Raw genomic sequence first — 26,296 nt, 5'->3', positions numbered from 1 at the left:
ATTGGGCATCTTACAAACCCATGTAACAACTGGTTGTGAAATGGTGAATGTAGCCATGGTACTGCATTTCAGGTACAGCATGTTAGGTGCTGGTCTGGCAAACATTAGTGGCCTTGAGTGACCACATGATGCTGCATGATGATGGCTCATGGTTCTACACCCCATCTAGTTACAGTAACCACAGTACTACACATAGTATTCATTGCTATGCACCTCGCTGTTGTGTGTGTGCAAACATATGCACCTATACACAATATGCATAGCAATCACCATTTGTACAAAGTGACACATATATGTCTTGTAATGCTATGGAGTGTATAGGTCACATGACACACATTGGGTATGTGTGACGTTTAATGTTGCAGTTGTGTTGTAGCATGCCATGTCATGGCTGGCACTGGCATGTACACAATATATCCTACACTCACCATAACCACTGTACAATGGCTATGTTGAGCAATGGTATTCCATCAGGTATATATGCACCACTCATCCTGTGTGTATACATAGCATGCATGTGCTAAACCTGTGCCCACAATTATCTGCTAAAGACACAGATGCTCTAATCAGAACTGGATATCTATGTGACACACAGATACACATCCAGCCATGGTATGTATACCTGTGAGTGATGGTGCACAGGACATTGCAGTGCTCAATACTTGCACAGCAATGTTGTGTCCATGTACACATTGCATGCCAGGGTGAGGCCAATCACTGAACAACAACACATATGCATCAGAACCATGTATACTGTTATTAGCAAGGGCTGTCTACACCTGCACTGCATGCTGTTGAGCAACACACGTCCTGCATGCTGACACATGTGATATGACTGTTTGGCTTGTGATACTGTACCCCACCATCAACCACTATTGAGTATGTTCTGGATTGCTGGTGGTGTGTGTGTGTGTGTGTGTGTGTGTGTGTGTGTGTGTGTGTGTGTGTGTGTGTGTGTGTGTGTGTGTGTGTGTGTGTGTGTGTGTGTGTGTATCTGTTTAAGTGAGGAGTGTATTTGTGTGCATGTGTGCATGTGTTCATGTGTTCATGTGTGCATGTGTGCATGTGTTCATGTGTTCATGTGTGCATGTGTGCATGTGTTCCGACATCATGTGCAGGTCGTAAAGTGTGTTTCCTGTCTTCCTGCCACATGTGCTGAGGTTGGGCTGGTTCACTGCAGCAGGGAACCTGATGTCACTGAGCAAAATAGTGATTATGAGGATAGGTGTGTTGAGGGACAGGCATGTGTGCCAGGTTCTGTTGTTGGGCCACCAATCAACAGAACACACGTTTCTACCCAATCCATGCACACAGTCATACTGCCAATACATCCATCACCAATGCCCTTAGCTGAAGGATAGTGTACAATCAGCATTGGCCAGGACAGTGTGGTATCTATGGCACATGCATCCTGACACAGCAGCCATACCCAGATCTCTGGAAGGGTACCACATAGGCAGATGTCCAGGGGTTCTTGTTGGAGCACTGCTGCTCATCATGCCCCTGGCAGACGTGCCACAGGTCTTACAACCTCAAGCATGTTCCAGGCTGTCATGGAGGCACAGGCACATATGGAACGGTACACCAGACAGGGACTAAGGGCACAGAGGGCACATAAAACTATTGTAATTGACAGTATCCGTGACCTAGCAGGTGCCATCAGTAATTACACTGAGGTCACTGATAGACGTTGGGGTGAGACATGAGATGTCCTCCACAATGTTATATCCATGTGTCAGGACAATGCGGGATGGTTGAGACTTCGACGTGGACATCTGCTAGCAACATCAGCAGCTGGCAATCGCCGTGGACATCCCTCAAGCCACAGCCACTCCCGTATTGTCAGTACCAGCCCCAGCAATGTTGGGGGTGGGCTGTCCATAGACCGTCCTAGAAGACCACATGCACGTGGCTCTGGACAGTCCCAGCAGGGACCTGGGTCCAGTGTACATCTGTCCACCTCTGAGGATAGTACCTAGTCTGGATTAGTACCTGATACTGTCAGTAGCACACCTGCCAGGCACAGGTACCGTGTCCATGGCCAGAGATGGTGATCTGTAAAGCCTGGCAGGTACAGTCTGTGGCTGTCCCACAAATCCACGTATATGGCAACCACATGGTGGAACTGTGTGCATGCAGACACACACACACATATAAAACAGACACCTAGGGCTAACACATACCCACACATATTACATCAACATTGGCCCATGGCAGTACTCTTGGCCCTCACACACACACACACACACACACACACACACACACACACACACACACACACACACACACACACACACACACACACACACACACACACACACACACATACATGTTGATTGTATGGCTCAATGTAGGCCTCTGGCAAACCAACAACACACCCTGTGCATATGATGAAACCTGTGCCACCTCCTGTCATCTGTAACATTGATGCAGGAACAGGCTACCATGGTGCTGATGCACAGGGTGACTTTACAGCAGTATAGCTATGTTAGCATGTTGTCAGCAGTAGAGTGTAATGATATCCTTGAAGGTGTAGCTGAGCAGGCATGATGCATTAAAGCTATGATTGTCAATGTAGTATTGTTTGCACCAGTGTTAGTTCCAATAGTATTTTGTCCGTCCACGTGCCACTTGGCTGATGTGTGTAGTATTGGCAGCATGTGTTAGAGAGTGGACAGTACGTGTGGGATATGTGTAGCACACATTTTCAGGTGTACATTTGTGAATATGGTGGAGGTGCACTGTCTGCATGTACATGCATAGTGGACATATGGGCAGGGTGACATGCCCTGTGTTACACAGTAACACTCCATAGTTTCTATTGGTGGCCAGTATGCATTGTACTACACACATTTTGGAACTTGAGTACATGTGTGTATGACATGATTTGACACTGTGCTGTGGGTAATACTGTTACTATCTGTCATTGTTTTGCATTTTGGTAGTATGCATACCTCAAAAGCCTGACCATAAACAATCGTTAGATGATGTCTTGACAACTGACACACAGATGTAGGACACACAGTAATATTTGGATCCTTCAGGTACTATACTATGCCAGTAATCAGTGGTATTCACCTGCACCCATTCCTGAGACCACTCCTGTTTTCCATATAGCTTCTCTTAGGTACAAGCAATCACAGTAGTGATATGTCCATCCACATCTGAAAATGCATACTGTGGCCTATAATGCATTCTCCAGATGACACACACATCCTCCACAAGGGTATCATACAGACAGATACCTGTTGTCAAACCCATGCTGTAAAGCTATAAGCCAACCAGAGCATAGTCATCCACCTTTACGAAACATAGTATCCCCACAGTACCACATAGGTAGTAGCCACCAACATGTTGAACAGGTACCGATGTGTACATGCAGCCAAGTGTTACATCATCTCTACTTTGGTAATCACATTTCCAAAGGTATTTAGAAATCCCTCACTGGATCACATAAGTAATAAGGGGTCTGCATGCATATCCACAAAGGTTGTACACCTATAATGAATAGCCATCATTGACAGACTTTGCTGCATTTGAACAGGTCTGTAATATACCTCAGCCATAAATGCTTACTCACACAATTCAGTAGAAACCGTAATGAGTGTGTGTGACATGGATGACCTAGGCCAGGGATCTCTGCAGTGGCTGGCCTTGTCACAAGCATACAGATGTGACCTAAGGTCTGTGAAGCGGCAGCACACTCTGGCAAAGGTGACAGATGTGTTCATGGAGAAAGCAGGATTCCCACCTATGAAATAATTGAGATCACATGTATGTATATGTATTTGCCACACAGCTACCTGACATGTGCAATGCACATACTGTTGTCATACTGATATGTCATACAGTAGTAAAAGCAAAACCCACAACACATTGATCAACAGTGTCACACACATAGAACGCACATACCCACCAAGTGCAGGATTCAAACCCCATACCTAACTACTTCATGATATTAGAGGAGTATGCATTAACAGGACATGCTATACACATTACTGGAAGCTCTTTTTTCCACAGGTATATTTGTAGGATGGTGACATCATGAGACTTGACAAAGATTAGTATACCACTGTTAAGGTGTTTTACTACTCTCCAAAAAGGTTGCGCTTCTCCAAGGAGATCACACACACACACACCTGTCAAGTGCAGGATTCAAACCCCTACCTAACTACTGTATGATACTAGAGAAGTACATATTAACACAATGCACTATGTACATTACTGGAAGGCCTCTCTTCCACAGGTATATTTGTAGGATGGTGTCATCATCAGACTTGACAAAGATAAGTATACCACTTTTAAGGTGTTCTACTACTCTCCAAAATGGTTGCTCCTCTCCAAGGAGATTACACACAAACACACACAGTTGTCAAGTGCAGGATTCAAATCCCTACCTAATGATGCTACAGGAGTATGCATTAACATGACACACTATACACATTACTGGGAGTGCTCTTTTCCACAGGTATATTTGTAGGATGGTGACATCATCAGACTTGTCAAAGATAAGTATACCACTTTTAAGGTGTTCTACTACTCTCCAAAAGAGTTGCTCCTTTCCAATGAGATTACACACAAACACAGTTGCCAAGTGGAGGAATCAAACCCTTGTTTAACTACTTCATGATATTACAGGAGTACGCATTAACACAACGCACTATACACATTACTGGGAGTTCTCTTTTCCACAGGTATATTTGTAGGATGGTGACATCATCAGACTTGGCAAAGATTAGTATACCATTTTTAAGGTGTTTTACTACTCTCCAAAAAGGTTGCTCCTCTCCAAGGAGATCATACACAAACACTTGCCAAGTGCAAGATTCAAACCCCTACCTAACTACTTTATGACACTACAGGAGTACGCATTTACATGACGCACTATACACATTACTGTGAGTTCTCTTTTCCACAGGTATATTTGTAGAATGGTGACATCATCAGGCTAGACAAAGTGGGTTACATTAGGTGACATTAGGTGGGCTACATAGAAGGAATGTCTAAACACTTTGGCCATGTGATCATCAAAGGAGAGTTTACTATCTACCTGTGTCCCCAGGGCCATAATGACTTTCTCTGTACATACTGGATTACCACCTATGTGGTAATTTTGTGCACTTTGTTTTATCCAAAGGGGATGACTATGCATTCTTTGGCATTCTGCTTGAGGGCATTGTTTTGACACCAGGTATCTGTCTCTGTAAGACCCTTCTGGAGGATGACTGTGTTAGCCGTAGAGTCAATTATGGACCACAGTTAGCAGTCATTTGCAAACCTGTTCCGCCATACTCCTCCCGTGCTTGCCTGTAACTCTGAGCAATATCTACTGAACAGGTGGGGTCCCAGGACCAAGACCTGTGTGATGCCATTTGTGACTGGTTTCGAGTCAGACATGGCACCTGCAACTCTGAACATGTGTGTTTGATCTGTGAGCCACTTGGCCACCCATCTTGTGACATAGCTGTTAATGTTCAAGCTGGTAATTTTGTCCATGATGACAGAGTGGGGAATGGTGTAGAAAGTCCTTAGAGAGGTCCAGATGGGCTGTGTGGACTACTTTCACCTCCATCTATGTCCATGGTAACTGTTTCAAATAAGTCAACTAGGTTTAGGAGGCAGGATCTGCCTTTAACAAGGCCAAGTTGGGTAGAGTCCAGTGTCTGGAGGTCCCCAATGTCACTGTTTATGGGTTCCATGATAATTTGCTCCATAGCTTTGCAGACCAGGCTGAGTAGACCTATAGGGCAATGATTTCCAGGTTCTGTTGTGGCACCCCCTTTGTGGAGCTGGATGACTGTTGGTGTATGCCATTCTTTGGGTACATAGCCTGTGGTACGATTGAGTCTGGACAGTGAATGTAGGTGAGGGTGTATTTCCTTTTGGGGCTGGTGTAAGACACAGCCTGGGACACCATCCAGTCCCATTGATGCTGTGTTCTTAGCTTTGGAGAGGGCTGTCTTTACCTGCATGTCCATGATGTCTGCATTCTTCTGGGATGGACACAGGCCCTTTTGGGGGTGATGGGGGGGAGTTTGCACTGAACCTCTCCCCCAGGATATGGGAAATGTAAGTTGGTTCAGTGTATTTCTTGCCATTTTTCAGTAGCTGACAGCATATTTGGAAGTTGCCACCTACATGTTTGGTATAGCTTACGAAGGCTTTGTGGTTGTTATTCTTACATTCCTTGGCAATTTGTCTTTAGAAACTGGCCTTGGATTATTTTATGAGCGATCATTGTTTCTTCCTAATAATGATCAGTGATGCCTTTCCTTTTATGAAGTTTGCTCTATCATGTGTTTGTTTCCTCCTGCTGCTGTCTAGCTTATTTATGGGTGACGACCACCAGATTGGTTTCTTATTTTTGGAGGAGTGCATCTTGGTTTTATTTGGGATGTCTCGATCAATGTATCCCTGTAGATGCTCATAGGATGCACTTGTAAATGATTTGGCATATTGTATAGCATTAGGATATAGCAAGGGGGCTTTGGAACTTTCCACTTTGGTCTTGGGAAGTGTGCAGTTTGCTTTTGAAAATGTCTTCACAGTGGTTTCATTGATGGGGGGGGTGGCTGTGGATGTCCAGTGCGATTACTTTATGATCTGATATTACCAGTGAGGTGTTTATCTCTGTTGTGGTACACTGGTGCCCCATGTTGGTGATGATCAGGTCCAGTATGTTGTCACCTCTAGTGGGCATGGTGACCAGCTGTTCCAGGCTGTTAGAGTTTTTAAACTCTATGAAGCATTGGGCAAAGGACATTGTACATGAATAATTCTCCCACTCAATATTTGGATAGTTGTAATCTCCTCATATAATGGTGTTTGATAGGACCATTGTATTTCCACTGTTCTCAGGAATATTGAGTGAGGCTCATGAGACAAGGTAGGTGATCTGTAGCAGGCTACAATCTGATAAGTAGCTTTGCCCAAGTTTAGTTGCACTTGCATGGTCTCCAAGGCCTCATGCTGTGCCACTAACCTGAAGGTGTGGGTATCCATAAGGTAAATGGATACACCCCTTCCTTTGGTATTTCCCTCATGGTTTGGGGTCCAAAGATCAGAGGGAATGTGAGTGTTTTACGTGGAGCATGTCCAACAGCTTTGTGTTTGACATAGCTTTGTATGTTAGGCAGAGAACACTTCTGAGTAGGTGATATGCAAGGGAGTACGGCTGGAGCATTTTGAGATGGTCTGTGTAAGGCATGTATTTCAGGCTGCTAATGCTCTTTGTGAGGTATTGCTGCAGGCTTTCCAGTTGTTGTAGTTGTCTTGTGAGGTACATAGCAAAAGGGGCGTTGTACTCTATTATGGTTCTAGTGAGTGATGAGTAGAGAGGAACAATGTCCTCTTCTATTCTGCATGAGACACCTTTTGTGATGAGGTGTGCCACATAGGAGGATTTCCTGACTACTGTGGGGATGTGATTATCACGGTTGTGTCCACTGTCCGCCTGTGACTCAAGGTCTCTTGTCACACTTTCAGTGTTAAGTATACTACCGCCTATGTTGTAGTTCATGGCTACAGAGTTTTTAACAAAGGGGATGACAATGCACTTTTTAGCATTGAGATTGAGCCCATGGCTTTGACAACAGCCATCTGTCTCAGTGAGGCCCTTTTGTAGGATGTCCACATCTTTAGTGTTTACTATTATAGCTCCTAGTTTGCAGTCATCTGGAAACTTCAGTAGCCACAGACCTTCCATGTTAAAGTTTACTTCAAGGAAGTAGATACTAAAAAGGACAAGAACCAGGACTTGACCTTGTGGTACTGCACTCATCACTGGTCCAAAGTCATACATGGAGTCTGCTACTTTCACAGTGTGTGTTCTGTCAGTAAGCCTGTTGGCAACCCATCTTGTGACATAGCACTTTATACCTCGTTTAGTGGGTTTATCTGTATTTACAGAGTGTGGGGTGGGGTTGTAAGCCATGGCAGGATCTACATAGGCTGTGTGAACCACCTTACCCTTGTCTATGGTGCTGGTGACTGCTTCAATGTCATCTATTAGGTTTAGGAGACATGATCTGCATTTTACAAACCCAACATGGTTGTGGTCCAGAGTTTGGGGATTACAAATGTATTTTTTATAAGTTGTATGATGATACATTCCATGGCCTTGAAGGGCAGGCTCATCAGGTTAATGGGGCGCTAGTTCCTGGGGTCCATGGTGTCTCCACCCTTGTGTAGTGGGATAACCGTTGCTGTGCACCACTCAGCTGGCACAAAGCCTGAGGTGTGGCTATGACTGAACATGGTACATTGGTGTGGTGCCTGTTTGTTCTGTGGTTTGTGTAGAACACAGCCTGGGAAGTTATCTGGTCCCATGGCTGCTGTGATACTGGCTTTGGAGAGTGTTTTTTACCTGTGCAGCTGTGATGACAGCAACTTTGCAGTCTTCCATTATAGTGATGTGCTCTTTCATGGGTGAGAGGGGGGTAACGTTAACACTGATCCTATCTGCCAGGATGTTGGCAATATCAGTTGGGTCTGTATATTTAGTATTAGTAATATACTTATTCTTTTGATGCATTAAATATTAGGGACATTGTCTTTAATAATTGGAAGTTACTTAGGCTTGACAGTTTGGTATGGGAAAAGCTTGGTTGTCGTCCTAAATGTGTTTTTAGAAAGGCCAAATCATTTAAGCAATTATTAGAGAAGGGTGATAATTTTTTTAACCCAACTGGTAGATCTATTGGGAACTTTAAATGTGGTAGATATAGTGTATCCCATCTTGTGTTGCCCACAGATTCTAGGATGCATGTGGCTGGTGTGTCTATTAGGCTCCATGGACACTTTTATTGTTATACCAACAACGTGGTGTATATGGCACAATGTGGTCAATGCCCAGCGTTTTACGTTGGGAAAACCAGTAGAGCCTTCAGAGATAGAATTATTGAACATATGTCAGATATTAGGCATATGAAAAAAATGAACGCCTTGTATAGACATATTGAGTTGCATAGTGGGCATGAATTTAAATTTTGTGTGATACAAAAAATTGTTAAGGATGTACAGGGTAATGTTTTAGATTTTCATCTTTACATTAGTGAAATGAGGTAGCAGCTTAGATTAAATGCCACAGTGTTTCCTGGCATCAATGATCACATTAGTATTGACCCTGTTTTAAAATTAAAACATATTTTAGGGTGATGTGATTATAAATTTACTGTCATTTAATAATTTTTATATGTTTCTGATATTTAATATTTATTTTCATGTTTTTAATTTTGGATATTTTTTAATGATTGATTGAGTGTGTTCAGTTCACTTTAAGTACAATGGATGTTAATTAATTAATTGAGTAATGATGTCATGATTTGTCTTTTATAAAGTTTGGATGGATTGAATTGTTTAGTACTATTCTGAAGAAGTCTGAATAAAAACGAAACCTAGGTCAGTTCGTTTGTGATGGTTGATGGTGTCTTGCAGATTCGAGTGCTGGTCTATTGTTCCTGTGTATTTTTGGCTTTTTGGTTTGTTCAAATGGATATCTGTATATTTAGTGCCATTGAGCTGTAACTCAGAACAGATCTGAGTGTTGCCATGACATAGAGCTGTCTGTTGTGCAGAGATCTCCTGAGTAGACAGCATGGAACAGAGTACAGATTGGGTTAAATTCAGTCTTGTTGCATGGGGCAACTGTTTGAGGCCAGTAATCCTCTTGTTGAGGTACTTCAGTGGTCTTTCCAGCTGCTGACGGTGCCTAGTCAGATTCATCGCAAGTGTGTTGTGGTAGTCTCTGACGGGTCTGATGACCGTTGAGTAGAGGGAACCTCCTTTGACCTACATGCACAGACCTGGGCAGGTTGTGTGAACACATAGCATGATTTTCTGACCACTTTGTGAATGTGTTTCTGGAAGTAGAGATGACTAACCACATTTGTCCATAGATCCCTTATTATCATCTCCATATTTAGCCTAAGTGTGTGAGCATGCCCAGTGTGACCTTTCCGAATGTTATTGCCTGACATTTGCTTCGTTTAAGTGTGTGAGCATGCCCAGTATAACCTTGAAGTGTGATGCTGAATGAAATCCACTACATTTGTTGAAGTGTGTGAGCACGCCCGCTATAGACATTTATACTATATGTGTGTGGAAAATCAAGTTGTATTTTTACAGCAGGACTCACCTTTGTGTCATAAATCAACAGGGATCATGCTGTGCCTGAAGGGCTTCCATGAGACACTTTGCATAGACTTATCAACATTTCTACATACAGGGGGGACAGCTATTCTTTGTACATTTCTACCCGGGGGCACACCTGATTGTTACTGTGGGTGTACATAGGATGAGGGGTTCATCTGACACTTATACACATTTGCTAGGCTTGCACTGCTATGTAAGGTACTCCATTTCAGTCTGTACTGTTGCCTATCATACTGGCTTGAGGCATACTACTGTACTACAGATCTTGACGTCCACTGTTACGTATATTAGATTGTGACTTCATAGCCTACCCAACCCACATCACACTGCCTGGCCTGCTGTTCTCTGTCTGCATAGGCCTGTGGGGGAGGTTACCCATATGCCTCTTTAGGGGTATGCTACAGCATTTCTTTGTGTTTGCATTAGTGTACAATTGTCCTGCTGTGTCTGTGCCAGTGAAATGCTGTCATGGCTTAGTGGTTCAGTACTGTGACTATAGTGAACAGTATCCTGGGTTTGAGCCCTATCACTGCTTTTTATTTTCATGCTGGGCAGACCAGACTGCTTAAGGAACAGTAAAGCAGACATGGGCATGTTTACCTGACTTTGCTCAACTTTGCCCGACCTTGCCCAACATTGCTCAACTTTGCCTGACGTTGCACTAGTTGGCACGGGATATTTTTGTTTACATATACTAATTAGTGCTAAAAGCTGCCTAGCACTGCTTTATATTGCTTAAAACATGGCAATCATGCTTCAGGTGGTGCTGCAGGGCTGCCTATATCGAATGCACATAGTACACTCCCTATACATGTGTGTAAACAGGTAGTGTCAAGTTAGGCATCCCTTTTATTTTATGTGCGAGTCAGAGAGAGGTATCATTTCCAGGGTTCCTACTGAGCCAGTATATGTGCTATGCGTTGCCTCTTTGCCAAGGCCAAGGCATACTGGTCATGCCTCCTTCTGCCTACTGGGGCAGGCTCAGGTTGTTCCTCCTCCAAGTTACGCTGTGCCTGTGCAGGCCTTGGCAATGATGGGGGGCTGTTTGGCCCTGCCCCATGCTGTTCCTGCTGCAGCTGGTTTCACAGGATCATATTGTGTAGCATGGCACATACCATGACAATTTGGGTACATGTAGTTGGTGAGTACTGCAAGGTTCCACCAGATGTGTCCAGGCACCGGAACCATGACTTCAGCATCCCAAACACATGCTCGATTACATTTTGTGTTTGTGCGTGTGCCTCATTATGGAGTTCTTGTTCAGGTGTGTGTGCATTTCTGATGGGTGTCATCAGCCACGACTCCAGTCAGACCTCTCAACCATGCCGAATTATTCGTTTTTTAATGAGTTTTGGGGTTTAAATGAAGGTGTGCCACGATTCCTGAGTGGAACCCCTTCATTTCCAATTTTTTTCTTTTTGTTTTTTAGTTTTTTAAATTTCCACAGCTGTTAGAGCTGGCGTCATCACGTACATGATAACATCAGCTCCTTTGGGGATTCCAGCCTGCGCGATGATGTCAGCTCCCTCTACCAGCCAGTCAGAATTGAGCTCAAGGAGCTCATGCATTTCCAGCTGGCCGCTTCTTCAAAATGCAAGTGGGAAAGGCTGACCTGGCTGTTGGATCATGTAAGGAAACTAGCTGCTTCAAATATGAGCAGGAACAGCGGAATGGCAGGAACAACTAGCCGCTTCAGATGTGAGCCGAAACAGTTGGTCTGGCTGAATGAAGACACCTGTTCGGTGCGATGTAGAATGGTAAGGAGTGATGTGTGTGTGTGTGTGTGTGTGTGTGTGTGTGTGTGTGTGTGTGTGTGTGTGAGAGACACAAGGTATGTACAAAAGAAAATGACTCGGTCGGGCCCTCTGTTGGTATTTTGCAGTGCTTTTCGACAGCCGATATGACAGCATGTCAGTCACATACATCCTGATTGCTTATAGTTTGTTTCCTTCACAATTTGTTTTCATATAAAATTTACTGATGCATGAGAGTCCAAGGTCCCAAACCTGGTTACTTCCCATGTGTACAGCTTTGAGGTGGATTGTTTTGGGGAGGGTAGAAACATTTTACATTAGACTTTCCACTGTACAAAAATGTGTGTGATTTTGTGGTTTAGTCACCACCCAACACTTCACTTCTTACTTTAATAGTCAGTCCGCGGGTTTATTCAGTGCACAGCTTTCTTCCCAGCTCCTTAAGCTGTGCAGAGTACTGCTAAGAAAATTTTAGATAAAGTGTATTACAAAGCTGTTACTGGTGTGCGGGTTTATTCAGTGCACAGCTTTCTTCCCAGCTCCTTAAGATGTTACTATTTACTTAATTCTCTGCTCAAGTGTATTGCCAAGAGAAACTGCATTATTTTGGTTACTGTTGGTCCACGGGTTTATTCATTGCACAGCTTTCTTCCCGGCTCCTTAAGCTGTTACTGTTTACTTAATTCTCTGCTCGAGTGTACAGTGTACTGCCGAGAGAAACTGCATTATTTTGAATGTGAGAAACTTTCTGTATTGTATTACAAGTGTGTTTACTTAATTCTCTACCCAAGTGTACTGCCTAGACAAACTTAGAGACATTATTTTACTTAATTTTCAAGTGCACTTCCCTGCCGAGAGAAACTTAAGGACTACATTATGGTGTGTTTACTTAATTCTCAAGTGTATTGCTGAGAGAAAGAGAAATGTGTTTGTGGAACTGGGTAGGGAGGCGTGTGTGTGTATGCGACCATGCAGGCATGACTGTGTGCCCAGAATTTAGCTAGGAAGTCTTTCAGAGTGGTTTAAAAACAAGCATGGGCCAAATGCTGAAACAGCTTCTTAATACTGATAACAGACTTTATAGAAATGGATATCCAGTGATTTTTTTTTTAAAGCTTCTAAATAGTGACTGTCTTTAATGTGTGATGGCAATTTATTCTAGAAGTTTTCAACTCCTTCTGTAAACTGGCTGATAGAAGATTTTTCTTTGAGAACGTTTTTATTAATGTCTGTGTCAGTTCTTCTGCTCTTTTAAGTCCAAGGGATTCCGATACGTTTTTGAGTAGTTTTATGAAAATGATTCTGTTGACTCTCCTTTATTTGTGGCTTTTAGAATAGTGTCAGTCAGTTAATGACAGCAGAACTCTGCAGGTAGCAATGTAATATAGAAGCAGTTAATTTTATTTTTATAAAAGAAAATTCTCAGTTTTTTTCACAAGCTCAAAGATTGATGGCACAAGTTCTAATGTTAATATAAATAAATCACTATTCTGTTTTGTATTTAATATTTTGTCTGTTTTCTAGTTTGTGTTTAAAAGCTGGTATCCCAGAACTCCATTGGAGTGGGCGGGGTTAGATAATTATGTATGCAAATGATATTTTAATCAGCGTACAGATTTGTACCTATTTTTCATGGGCCTTTGTCCAGATTTCTGATTTTTCCAGGTTGAGAGGTATAGCTCCAGTGCGTATCCAGCATCCTCCACTAGGTGACCGTCAGGGATGTCCCCACTGGCAAATGTCTGGTACAGCTGCGTCAGATGCCAGATATGGGAATTGTGGTAGCTTCCAGGGCAGCCAGCACACACATTCAGTATTATGCCCTGGGCATCGCACATGACCTGGCAGTTGATGGAGTGAAAGCCCTTGTGGTTGATGTAGGCCCTATCCCGCTCACTGGCTGGTGCTTTGATGTGTATGTGTGTGCAGTCAATTGCACCCACTACCTCAGGGTATTCCGCTATTTGCTGGAAGAGACGCATATTGCTGGCCAATACCTCATGGGAATTGGGGGAATATACATGATCACCGACATGTGCTGACATGGCATTCAGGAACTGGTGCAGTACCCTGGATGCTGATGCCTGTGAAATCCCCATCATATCACCAGTTGGTCTCTGGAAGGTAACTGTTGCTAGTATTCTTAGGCCAACACATACCTTGGTTTCCACTGGGATGGGTTCCCCTCTGTTGGTTCTGTGTGTGAGGTGTGGCCTGTACAATTTGCTGCAGGAGGTCTCTGTCCACTCTATAGCGCTACACTATCTCCAGCTCATGTAGCCCCTGGTAGGTTACCCAGGGTCTGTACAGTCTTCTCCGTCTCCTCACTGTGGGTTGCTCAGCAGCATTTGCAATGACACCACCCCCAGCATCTTGCACATGTTGTCTTATAATAGCAATGGCAGCCCCTAACATTTTTTTGTCTCAGTTAAGCTTTTTAAGTTTTCACTTCTCTTTGTATACTGCAGTGTTGCAGTGTTTCTGAGAAAAACATGGGGGAATGTTGTTTGCAGAGTTTTAAGTGCAGGGCTGGGCTGGGCTAGTGTACTGCCTGTGTAATTGGCTGATTCTGATTGATTTCACCTGGCAGCTCTGCTAGTTCTCCTTGGTTAACTTCCTACTACTTCTTTTCCTTCCTTTTCCCTTTCTGTTTCCACAGGGGGCAGCAAAGCACAAACACGTGCACACAAGTGCACACGAGCGCACACAGGCTTAGGCAGGTGCACATCCACACACACAGGCTTAGACAGCCTTACACAGGCTTACATGGGCACACACATGCGTACACAGGCTTAGACGGGTTTACAGGCGCGCACACGCGCACACAGTGTAAGCATCTTTGCAAGAAACTTTAGTGATATCCATGGCGTACACCTTCGGTTTCTGGGTTTCAGTTCAGACAACTGTAGACACGCCTCTTCCCGTCCTGAGTAACTCACAGCAAACACATGCCACTCTGCTCCAATAAGCTTACAGTCTTTGATACATACCCCCTCATGATGTCACCTATTTTCTACTCTACTACTCCCCTAATCCTTCACTTACACTCTAGGGACATGGTTCACATGGCAGGGAAAATTGGGATTCACTATCCTTATCCTCATTTGCATAGGATTGCCTACTAATGCTTGGTTACCTCTCTCAAACTGAGCTTCCCCCCTTAGCAACCACTACTCAGAAGCCATGTTGTCTTCAGCTTGCCATTCACCTGCATGGCAGAAGAATATTTTTAATAAAATGCCTATTTTTGGCTTTTTTGTTTTTATTTTCTGTTTTTTTGAGCACCGCATATTTGTGCTGCACTGCGCTATGCTTAAACATCGGAGATCGGGGAAAAAATGTGTTTTTATTATTTTGCAACAGATAAAAATGCCAATGGCCTTATATTTGGCCATTGGCATGCTTCCTCAACTGGATGCATCCTTTATTTGGAGCTGTCATAGCTCCGTTTTGCTATTTGCAGAACGGTACTCCATTACCAACAGAGTACATTTCTGCAAGTAACTCTACTCTTACTCGGACAGGTTAGTGTTTCCTGGATCACAAATTTACCTCATTTGCATAGCTTTCAGCAGCAAATGAGGTGATTTGCATAACATAACACTGTTCATGCAAGAGTAATTTTAGGAGCTCTCATGCATGCCCCTGCCGGCTGTTCCTGGATCGCTCGGCAGACATATTGGCTGTCTGGAGTCTTACTCTACTCTTAGACTCCATGCAAGCCCTGTATCAAAGAAGACAATGAATAATGTTTTAGTTCTCAGTGTTTTTCTATTATTCTGCAGACTAATCTAAATCCATTCTCATCACTACACAAGAAACAAAGGGTACTGCTACGCACCTTCATTTTGAACAAGCTCTAAGTCCTGATCAGGGAAATACTACAATGGTCGACTTTAAGTATATCATAGGCAATACCATGAGGAACAGATAATATTGGTATCGCCCATTTAATTATAAGCTTGCTTTCACCACAATATCTGAAAAACTGGAGCAGATGTCATCTAGTAATTTGCAGTATTTTATTTATTTCATGAGTTGATCCATTTTGCAGCTGCCATGCTTTGCCAGTGCCTTTATTTTTTGGATATCAGTTCCATCTGAAAGCTGCCTACATACCACTCACAGTCTAGGCTAATTTCCACAAGTGATGGGTATATCCTAACAGTATAATGTAGCAGCAATATAAAGATATTTAAAATGGCAGCAACAGACATTGTTGTATTGCATTCTGTACCCTTCTTGTGGTGCCATCTTGAAGTCTGATATCGTATTAAGTAGACATCTTATGAATGTAAGACTGCAATTAAAGATGTGAATATGTGTTGTCTTTGTACTTGTATTACATTTGCAAATACTGTGATGTGATGGCATATTCCATAATAAGGATAACATCTGCAAAACTGTAATTGACCACTGGTTATTGTTTAGTAAATACTGTTATGTAATGCCAACATGTAACATAAATGATTTAAAAGTTCAGATCAGTAAGGAAGCATTAGAACTTTTACATTCAAAATTCACAAAAGACATATAATCACTATGTCACAAGGTGATATAAATGAAGGTCAGGATGTTTCTGACAGAACTGAAGTGTTATCAGACATGAAATCCTCTTATACCTGTGCACATACACAGAGAGAGAGGGAGGGATAACCACATTATTGATGAATTCATGTTTGTGCTGGAGAAGCAAGGAAAAGATCTTAAGTATTGCTCTTGCTTCTACAAATTAACTAAAGGATGAAAAGGGTGGGCAGTAACTATGGCCAGTATTCATAGTTTGGGCTTCACAAATGACTTAAGAGTTATCTGCAAATTGCAGCACTACACAAGTATGCAAATAAAGTCAGCAAAAGGCATTTGCAATGAATACAGAAAAGTGAAGTCTTTTTTGAAAACACACCCACGTCTCACAAAACATTAAGTTGTATAAAGTTTGGCATTACGAAGTTCAAATTACTTTGCAAAATCATGCGGGTTTGTATAATTTTTTTTCATATACTGTAGGTGAGCACGGCTGAGCATAGTCACATTTAAAACATTTAAGGAAAGCCACAGATTACACAGTACTTAAAATGGGTTTTTAAAATGAAATGAGAGAATGTCAGATGATCAGTGGCAACACAACCCACAGATATCGCTGCATGCATCAGTTATACTCATGTGTTTTTTACAGGAAAGGAAACACTAATCTGAATGTCATGGTCCATAGTTGTGGTCTAGACACTACCTGTTCACCTGTGCAGCCACATGCCATGCACAAGCTTGCTGCATGGGGTCCCTTACTACTGCTGCCAGCTGGTCATCCCTAGTCATAGTGGGACTGGAACTAGGAGCTACAGTGACAGGATGGGTAAATTCACCACCAGATCAGTACACAATCATGTTATGCAGAATACAACATACAGTAAACATCCTGCATGCAGTAGAGGGATCCCCATAGTCACCCAGGCACTTAACATGGCACTTCAGGAGGCCAAATACCCTCTTAATGACAATAAAGGTCTGGCACAGGGATTTGTTATACATATCCTTTGCAGTTCCACTTGGATTTTTCACTGGAGTCATGAGCCATAGCTCCAGTGGATATTCAGCATCACCTTAAAAAAAACAGATAGAAAAAAAAGGGAAGAGACAAAACAAACAAACAAAAAATTAATATTCAGCAATACATTTTAACATGAATAAGTACTTAAATTGAGTATAATAAAAAAAAAAATTTCCACTTACTAAGGATATGACCACTGAGCATCCTACCATGTAGGAAGAGTTGGTAGGGTAACATAGTGTGCTACATATGGGGAACAGTTGCACTGCCAGGATGTTGGGCAGAGACATTGGTGATGCACCCCCATGCATCACACATCACTTGGCAATTGGTAGACTGGTATCCATTCCCTATTGCCATACTGCCCTCCCTCGTGGGTCAGAAAGTGCCCTAATTGCAACATGGGTGCAATCCATTACAGTGAGTACCTTGGGGAGACAGGCCAGCCCATAAAAGGCGCTCATAGTCCTGGCTTGGTCCTTAGATGACAACAAGAAATAGATGTACCGATCCACAAGTGCCAAGGGTACATCCAGGAAGTGCTGCAGTATCCTCACAGCAGAAGCCTCTAAGGTCCCCAACCTGTCCCCAGTCTGTCTCTGGAAGGTCCGCATAGCAAATATACTCAGGGCTATACATACCTTTGTGCCCAGAGGGATAGGAAGTCCACTCATTCCCCCCAGTACCTTTACTGGGGTCAAACCTACCCACCAAGACCTTTAGAATGTCCTTGTCCACTCTAAACCTATCAAGGATTTCCTGATCATCAAAGTTATAATGAGTAATCCTTAGGTTATATCTTTGCCTTCTTGGCCAGTGAGCACAGCTGAAAGCAAGTGGTTTTGACACAGCCAAAACAAGCAACTCAGACCTAGACATAGCAAAGCTTGCAGCAAGTGATAGCATTTTCACCGAATGCAACTCTGATAGCTTTGTCAAGACTTCTCTTTATATAGCGCATCTGCCACCAGCACTGAAAAGTGGGAAAATTTGACTATGAATGGTTTGAAACATACTTCACTAGTATATAAAGATTTACACCACTCCTTATTTCTATCTCATTATTTTAACATTTGCATAAGCACATTCAAAGTCATCGCACCTTTGCCTACATGCCCTCTATGAATCACAACTGAGTTGCACTCGTTCACGAACATTCTGGATAGTCTCAGTGCATTTGCATAAATTTATAGGTTCCTAGGAGGTGAGTAGGCTAGTGGCCCTAGAGCCCTTACAAGCCTAGCCATGTTAATCTCGAGTTGCTTCAACTGTCCTTGGTTACATGGACATAATTCACAGAGCGAGTCTATGATAAACACCAACTACCCCTGTCCATGAGGGACATAGGTGCCACCCCAGGGTGAATTTGCAGTCTGCCATCCAATTTGTTCAGGTTGCATTTGAATAGGGTCAGTGAAGTGCTCTGCTTCACATGAATTGGAAGTTTATTCCAGAGTAGCATCAATCTCTGGGAGATATATCTGTCTCTCCAGCATGTTTCGTTAATGGCATAGGGTAGGTTAAGATTCCTAGAGCGAGTGAATATTGGTGACATTTGACTTGTAGATGTGCAGCATTTCCATCAGGGCAGGGTCAGCGACTGCCCTCTAGGTCAGGCACAAGTTGACTGTCAGCAGCCTATACAATACAGAGTACAGTGGCAGATCATTCAGTCTGTCCACGTAAGTTATGGTGTAGAGGCCCTGCATTTCTTTGTGAGAAACCTCTGTGCTGCTGCAGCTATTTGGTGAGATACATGCGGAGGAGCATTGTACTCTATTCATGGTCTGATGAGGGTCAAGTACAGTGGAGTTATAACATCCTTAGACCTGGATGCGATGCCCTTACTTCTGAGATTTGCAATGTAGAAGAATTTCCGTACCACTGTGGAAACTTGTTAGTTGAAGTTCAGATTGCTATGCACCTGTGTTCCCAGATCTTGCACCAGTTTGAACTTAGGGGGGTGCAGTCAATATTGTAATTAGCAGGGAATTCTACTTTGCCAAAGTGGATAATAATGCACTTGTTTGTGTTTAGTTTTAGAATGTGGCTTTGGCACCAGTCATTTGTCGGTGTTAGCCCCTCCTGTAATATGTTAACATCATTGGGGACTCAATTTGCAATCATCAGAGAACTTGGTCAACCAAAGGCTGTCTACTTCAGCCTCTACTCCCAAGAAATAGATTCCAAACTTTAAACGGCCCAGCACAGCTCCCTGTGGCATGCCATTGGTGACAGGTCTGCTGGTAGAGGTGGAGTCACCATCTTTGACAGTATGTGTTCTGTCAGTGAGCCAATTAGCTACCCATTTAGTAATGCAAGAGTTAATCCCCAGCTGAGAGATTTAAACAATGATACCTGAGTGGGAAATTGTGTCAAAAGACTTGGCTAAGTCAAGATAGGCAATATGCACTGTCTTACCTTCATCCAGGACTTTGGCAACTTTCTGAAAGAAGTCTTGTAGGTTTAATAAACATGATCTACCCTTAATGAAGCCAAACTTGGTTGGTTCTAGTGGTTGGAGGTCACCTATGTCCTTGTTGATAAGGCCCATGATGATTCTTTTTATAGCCTTGCAGATGAGGCTGGTTAGACTTATGGGCCTTTAGTTTCCAGGGTAGGTTCATGGTCCCCCTCTGTGCAAGGGGATTACTGCTGCTGTTCTCCACTCTGCTGGAACAAAGGCAGTTCTCAGGCTATGTTTAAAGAGAACATCAACTGGGTCCACTAGGTCCTGTTTTAGATTGCTTAATAAGCAATGTGGGATGACATCTGGTCCCATTGGCGACATATTTTTGGCCTTGGAAAGCACAGATATGACCTGCTCTCTAGAGATAATAGGCAGAGGACTGATGTCCGGTAAGCTTTGGGGTATGGTTGGTGGGGGCAGAGGGGTAAATTCTGAGCCAAAATCTGTCAGCTAGCACTTTGGCAATTTCCTCCACTTTAGTATGAGTGGTACCATCTACGACCAGGTCAGCACATAGCTGGGCATTCCTTTTTAGATTCCGGATGTCGTTAGAGGATGCCTTATGATTATCATTAGCTAAGGATGCTATTTTAGCTTCATAATTAACTTTAGAGGACTTTTCAAGATTTATGATTGGATTGTTCAAGCTGTTGAGGGAACTCTTCCTCTATAGAGTCAGTTCCCTTTTGTTCTTAGACATCAGTTTCTTTTTTTTGTTATATAACCTGTATGTACTTAAGATCCACCAGGGTGGCTTGTTTTTTCAGGAGGACCTGGTCTTAATCCATTCAGGTACAGCCTAGTCTATATAGTTGCTTAAATGTTTATACAGAGCATTTGTGTACAGCTCTGCATAGGAGTCATTCTTGTCTGTGATTGGGTGGGGGATATAAAACTTTTTATACCATCGCTTAGTAGGCTGCAATTTGCTTTGGAAAAGTATTTTAGTTTTTTTTTTTTTTTTGCTCCTGTGGTGGTGACAGATTTAGTAGTTACTTTGAACAAGACTGATTTATGGTCTGACCTTACCAAAGAGGGCATCACACAGGGGAGGAGTGCAGTGAGCCCCCAGGTTGGTGAGTACTATATCTAGGAAAAAGTGAGTCCCTTGTGGGGTGCAGACTATCTGTTCCAGAGTATTTGTTTTGACAAAATCTAGGATCCTCTATGCAAACATGAACTGACTATGAATACCAGCTTATATGTTGTCCCAATGGAGACAGATTAGTGAATAGTACATCATATTGTCATGCTGCAGATGCTTGTGAGCCAATCAAGTATGAAAAGTTAGTTGCATGCTATCCTACCACATGGTCATCTGTCTGAAATTATCTGACTGCCTTGAAGCACACCAACAGAAGTAACTAATGTGTTGCCTTCAAGAAAAAAAATGGTGCAATTAGTTAATAGGGAAAAACATAAAACTATAGCATCAGGTCACATACACCATTAACACTCACTAGCATTAATCAATCTTTGCAGTTATTACAGTGCAGTAGTTGGTTATATGAAAAATATAATCACCCTTAACCAGTATGAACCTCATAGTTATGAAACACTTTCTGAATGTAGATTGTGGATATCTAATGGCAGATACCTATCAAAGGGATGGCCATGTAAACAGCTGTACTTACTGCATGGCCTTTTAAACTTTGGATGACAGAGAAAGTGTCAGCCTTTATTATTTGCTTTTAAGTCCACAAAGTCGGTACTTGCATGTGTCTAGACACACTGTGCTTGAAATGATGTCTGTGGTACTACACCATCATACATCATACGTGACTTCAAACATGCATCTAGTAAACGTATTACACAACTTATGTAGAAAAACGTTAAAGAGTGCTACTTTCAGTTTTGTCAAAACATATGGAATAAGATACAATCACTGTATTTTAGAACAAAATATGGGTCTGATACCGAATTTCATATTGTGTGCAAAATGCTATGGTGTATCCTAATCTTATATGAATGCATACAAACAAGTTCTTCAATCTGTAAAATATGGCCAGCGGATGACATTTTAATTTTACACTACTTTGGGGACACCAATGCTGATTTGGCATTAACTGTTATTTAAGGAGATAATGATGAAACTATGCTGTATATTCAAAATAAGTAAAGAGATAGACGTACAGAGAAACAGAGAGGGGGAGGGGGAGTGGGAGGATGGTAGAACCTACCCTGAAATAATTAAAATTAATAAAACTACAGGAAAATAGCAGCTTAAAAAATTTCTCTTAAAACAGAAAATGTGATGAGAACAGGTAAAACTGATAAACAGGATAAAGAACTATGGCTTAAATTAAAGTTAGAGTACAAAAAAATGCATGTTTAGGATTAAAATTAATGGCAAAACAAAAATGTGTACAATAATGATATAGCGGGGTTTACTAAAAGTCAGAAAAAGAAGAAACAAAGGAAATACATAGAATCTTTTGCATGTTGAATACAAACTGTATGTGGGAGGTCAGGGGAGAGATGACTGTATGGGTCAACCACTATGTACTTGTTAAATTCTATATTTTGCTATCTCTCCTTTGCAGACATGTGCAACAGTACTTTCTGATGGTACAGCTAGAGACAAAAGTAGGCAATATGGACACTAAAGAGGAAAGAGAAACAGTGCAATGGTGGACTGGTGACTTATGTGTTGTAATTCAGATAATTTTAACACATCATAACTTAGCAAAGTAGATCCTACATGTACTTACCTTCTTTTTTTTCCCTTCCTTTTTTGTAGGTACTTAGGAATAACACGTCCTTTAACATATCCAGCAAGACAAAACGGAAGTCTCATGGCTAAGATGGTATTTATAGTTTGGCTTTTATCTGCATCAATAACAATCCCTCCATTATTTGGCTGGGCCAAAAATGTCACTATTGAAAGAGTATGCTTAATAAGCCAAGACTTTGGATACACAGTTTATTCAACTGGTGTGGCATTTTATATCCCCATGACAGTGATGCTGATAATGTATTACAGGATTTATAAAGCTGCAAAAATAAGTGCTGAAAAGCACAAGTTTGTGAACATACCCAAGCACTATGATCAAGATGGAGTATATAGCATGGAAGAAGGTATAAGAGCCCATCATAGCTCAAGAAGGGAGCGGGCAGTAGAGGAATGTGCCACCTTATCCAAGCTACTAAAGCATGAAAGAAAGAACATCTCCATCTTCAAGAGGGAGCAGAAGGCAGCAAGGACACTTGGGATAATTGTTGGTGCCTTTACATTTTGCTGGCTGCCTTTCTTTGCTCTGTCTGCTGCCCGTCCATTCATATGTGGAATTCAGTGCAGCTGCATGCCACTGAGGTTGGAACGGACTCTGCTGTGGCTGGGATATGCCAATTCCCTCATCAACCCTCTCATCTATGCTTTTTTCAACAGAGATCTACGAACTACTTTTTGGAACCTTCTGCGGTGTAAATATAGAAATATCAACCGCAGGCTGTCAGCTGCTAGTATGCATGAGGCCTTAAAAGTCACAGAGAGACATGACTGCATACTATAAATAAATCTAAAATCTGATTTAGCACACATTCAAAATTTCCATTTTTAATAAAGATCTTCAGCAGGAAGTAACTAAGATATTTGCAGCATAGGTCATACTTAACATATGGTATATAGTGCTAATTCCCTTACCTTTAGCAAGAACAAAGATTTATAGATATGGAATGTTTCCTGTTCAGCTTCTCACAGTGCAAACTTAGTTTTGAAATAAACTTTGCTATTTGGGGCTCTTGAAAGGGTGTCTTCTACATATGGCTATTTGAGGCAAGGAGCAGGAGGGGAATAATTTTTAAATACCAAAATTGAAAGTTTTGGTGCAACAAACTTATGTTAGTTCTCTCCTGGTCTTGTTGGCTTTATGACAGTACATTTACAGTGAAATATCTGCAAAACCTGTAGAGTATGGCACTTTAATGAGGAAGAAGCTTTGCAATATTGGCAAAATATCCAGAGTTGGATAACAATTCATCTAAGGACATCCACAAAGCTGCACCAGATATTATGAAGGGAAGTCTTGTAGAACTGCTGAAAACCAGACCAGACCCTTTGTATTTCTCAGAGATGTGCATTATTAGTAAACAAAAGTTCTTTTATAAGCAGTAAACAATGTTTAACAAAAACAAAAGCTGATGGCCAAGTCATCATCAGATGTAAGTTGTCTTAGTCTTACATAGATTAAGCACCCATGACTATAATATAACTCATTCACCTAATTCCTTGAGCATTATTAATGTTAAGTCTAGGGATGCAATTTTGTCAAGAAGGTTAGTGTCATTTGACTGATAAGATAATTTAAAGTAAACAATTGTAGTAGCTCCAGCATCTGCATCAGAGCTCTCATGTTTGTGTATAATGTGGTGGCAAATTTTATGTCAGTTGCTTCCCCCTTCTCCAAGTCACAATGCTTTATCATATTCAGAAAGTGCTGTGGATATAGCCTGTAATGTTAGAATTCAAACAAAGCTACAGTACTTTTGCAGTAACAGAAAATTATAAAGAGAAAGGGATAAGCCAAATGACACCAAGTGGCAGTGAAAAATGTCATGTAAAACTAATAGATATACCATAACTGATTTTCTGATAGGTGATATAAGGCTCATGCTTGCCAAAAAATATGACTGACATTTTACTCAAATTTAACAAATGTCAAAGCAGGAAAATACAATAAATCATTGGTAGCTTTGGTTCAGTATGTTGTGTTTTAATGACTTCCAAAACAGTTTCATCTCATGCTTCTAAAAGTATAAATATAACTGTGTGCTGAATGCTTATACTGAAAATGATCTCCCCTGTATCCCTATCAGTTTAGTTTTCACACTTGTCACAGTACTGAGATTACCAACACTAGGATAAAAAATAATCACATTATAAGAGGTATGTGCTGTTATTCTGATATGATGCCACTTGATATTTTAGCAGCATTTGACATTTTCTGATCATAGTATCTGAAATGAATATTTTATTTTTATTGTAGCCATTCATCTCCTGTCATGCACAAGTTTGCCTACTCCTAGAGGGATGTGTCAGGAATTAATTCCTCTCACTCATCTGCTTTGCAGCACAGGGTCAGTCTTGTGTCTGTTTGCAGTGTGTCCACCGCACCAGTAGCTCTTACTAGAAAGATAGTGCTGCCTTACCAATGATACATTGATGGGACATATCTCTCCTTCCTGTAAGACTAAATGACAACTGTGTATTTCTTTGAAGATGATTTATAAGACATTCTTCATTGTTTTATCATTGTTTTAATCAATTGAAACATAACAAGTCTAGCTTGGCTGTGCATTCTGCTTTCAGGGCTGCTTTCCCAATGACAAAATGCCCAAGTTTGTTTTTAAGGTTCTAAGGTGAGCGATAATGGCATAATCTCAATAACTGACTGCAATTTCAGAACCATGTTTCAGCCATGCTTAAATCACCTCATGCCATCTAAAGAATATCTTCAGAATCAAACATCAGAACCCTTCTGAAGGAGGATCTCTGAGCTGATGTGTGTTCCTGTAAATTTACTCCTCAGCTATTCTAATGATTTCTACTTGGGGCTTTCTGAAGCCAAAATGAATCGTTTGTAGCTTGTGCAAAACTCCATTGCCTGCTTACCTACTAGTATACATCACTGCCAACATATCATCTCTATAATGTGGAGATCACATTTCATCTCTTTCTCTAGTCTTGTACTGCATTTAATGGATCTGTGTAGGTGTTCTTTGCCTTGCATGACTTGTGTCTCTATTATCCAAAACATTTAATTTTCCCCAACTGTCTATCAAGGGTTTTTGTTCTGTCAGCACTGGTGTTCTAATAGTTGCAAGGTGTGGCTTGACACGTTAGTTGTCTGTCATTTGTATATCAGACTCTGCACCTCTTCAGTCTTACAAGAGTACCTTAGGGAGTGCCCCACAGTGACCTAATTCAGGAGCATTCTTAAAACATATGTTTTTGTAACTAACTTTTAATGGTGGATCAAAAAACCTGCTCTTCTATTTCTGTTTGTATTCATTATTGTTCCAGCTTTTGTGTTTTATATTTATGAGTTTGTACTAGTTGAGTTTTAAGCACTTTAATAAAGATGAAGTTGAATTTGAATACTTTCTGAAAATAGACATTTTTGTTCTTATTTTATTTAATTTTCTTTTACTTCCCTGTTTAAAAAAAAAGGTTAAGTTAAGGATCAAAATTGTATTGTCTCACTTGTAGTCTTTCTACAAGAATCTCACAAAGACCAGGTATTTTGCTGTAATAATATGACAACTTTTTTATTTTATACAGATACATTTAAAGTATTGAAATATGCAAAAAATGTTGATTAATACTGTATTCCTCTATTAACAACATTTTCTTCTAGGGATGGTCTAATT

General features: G+C 41.5%; 1 protein-coding gene across 1 annotated transcript in view; it reads left to right on the top strand.

Moving 5' to 3' along the window:
• The window catches only part of LOC122795764 (5-hydroxytryptamine receptor 7-like), a 206,317-nt gene extending 180,293 nt beyond the window's left edge, over positions 1-26,024 (top strand). The window contains exon 2 of the mRNA XM_044064084.1: positions 22,668-26,024. Coding sequence (XP_043920019.1) covers positions 22,668-23,439 — 772 coding nt within the window. The 3' untranslated portion in view covers positions 23,440-26,024. The remainder of the gene's footprint in view (positions 1-22,667) is intronic.
• The last annotated feature ends 272 nt before the right edge of the window (positions 26,025-26,296 follow it).

This window comes from Protopterus annectens, chromosome 2.part2, assembly GCF_019279795.1.
Source record: "Protopterus annectens isolate FY-2018-M chromosome 2.part2, PAN1.0, whole genome shotgun sequence".
NCBI lineage: Eukaryota > Metazoa > Chordata > Ceratodontiformes > Protopteridae > Protopterus > Protopterus annectens.
Note: the sequence above shows the minus strand (reverse complement) of the source record. Positions and strands in the feature narration are given on the sequence as shown.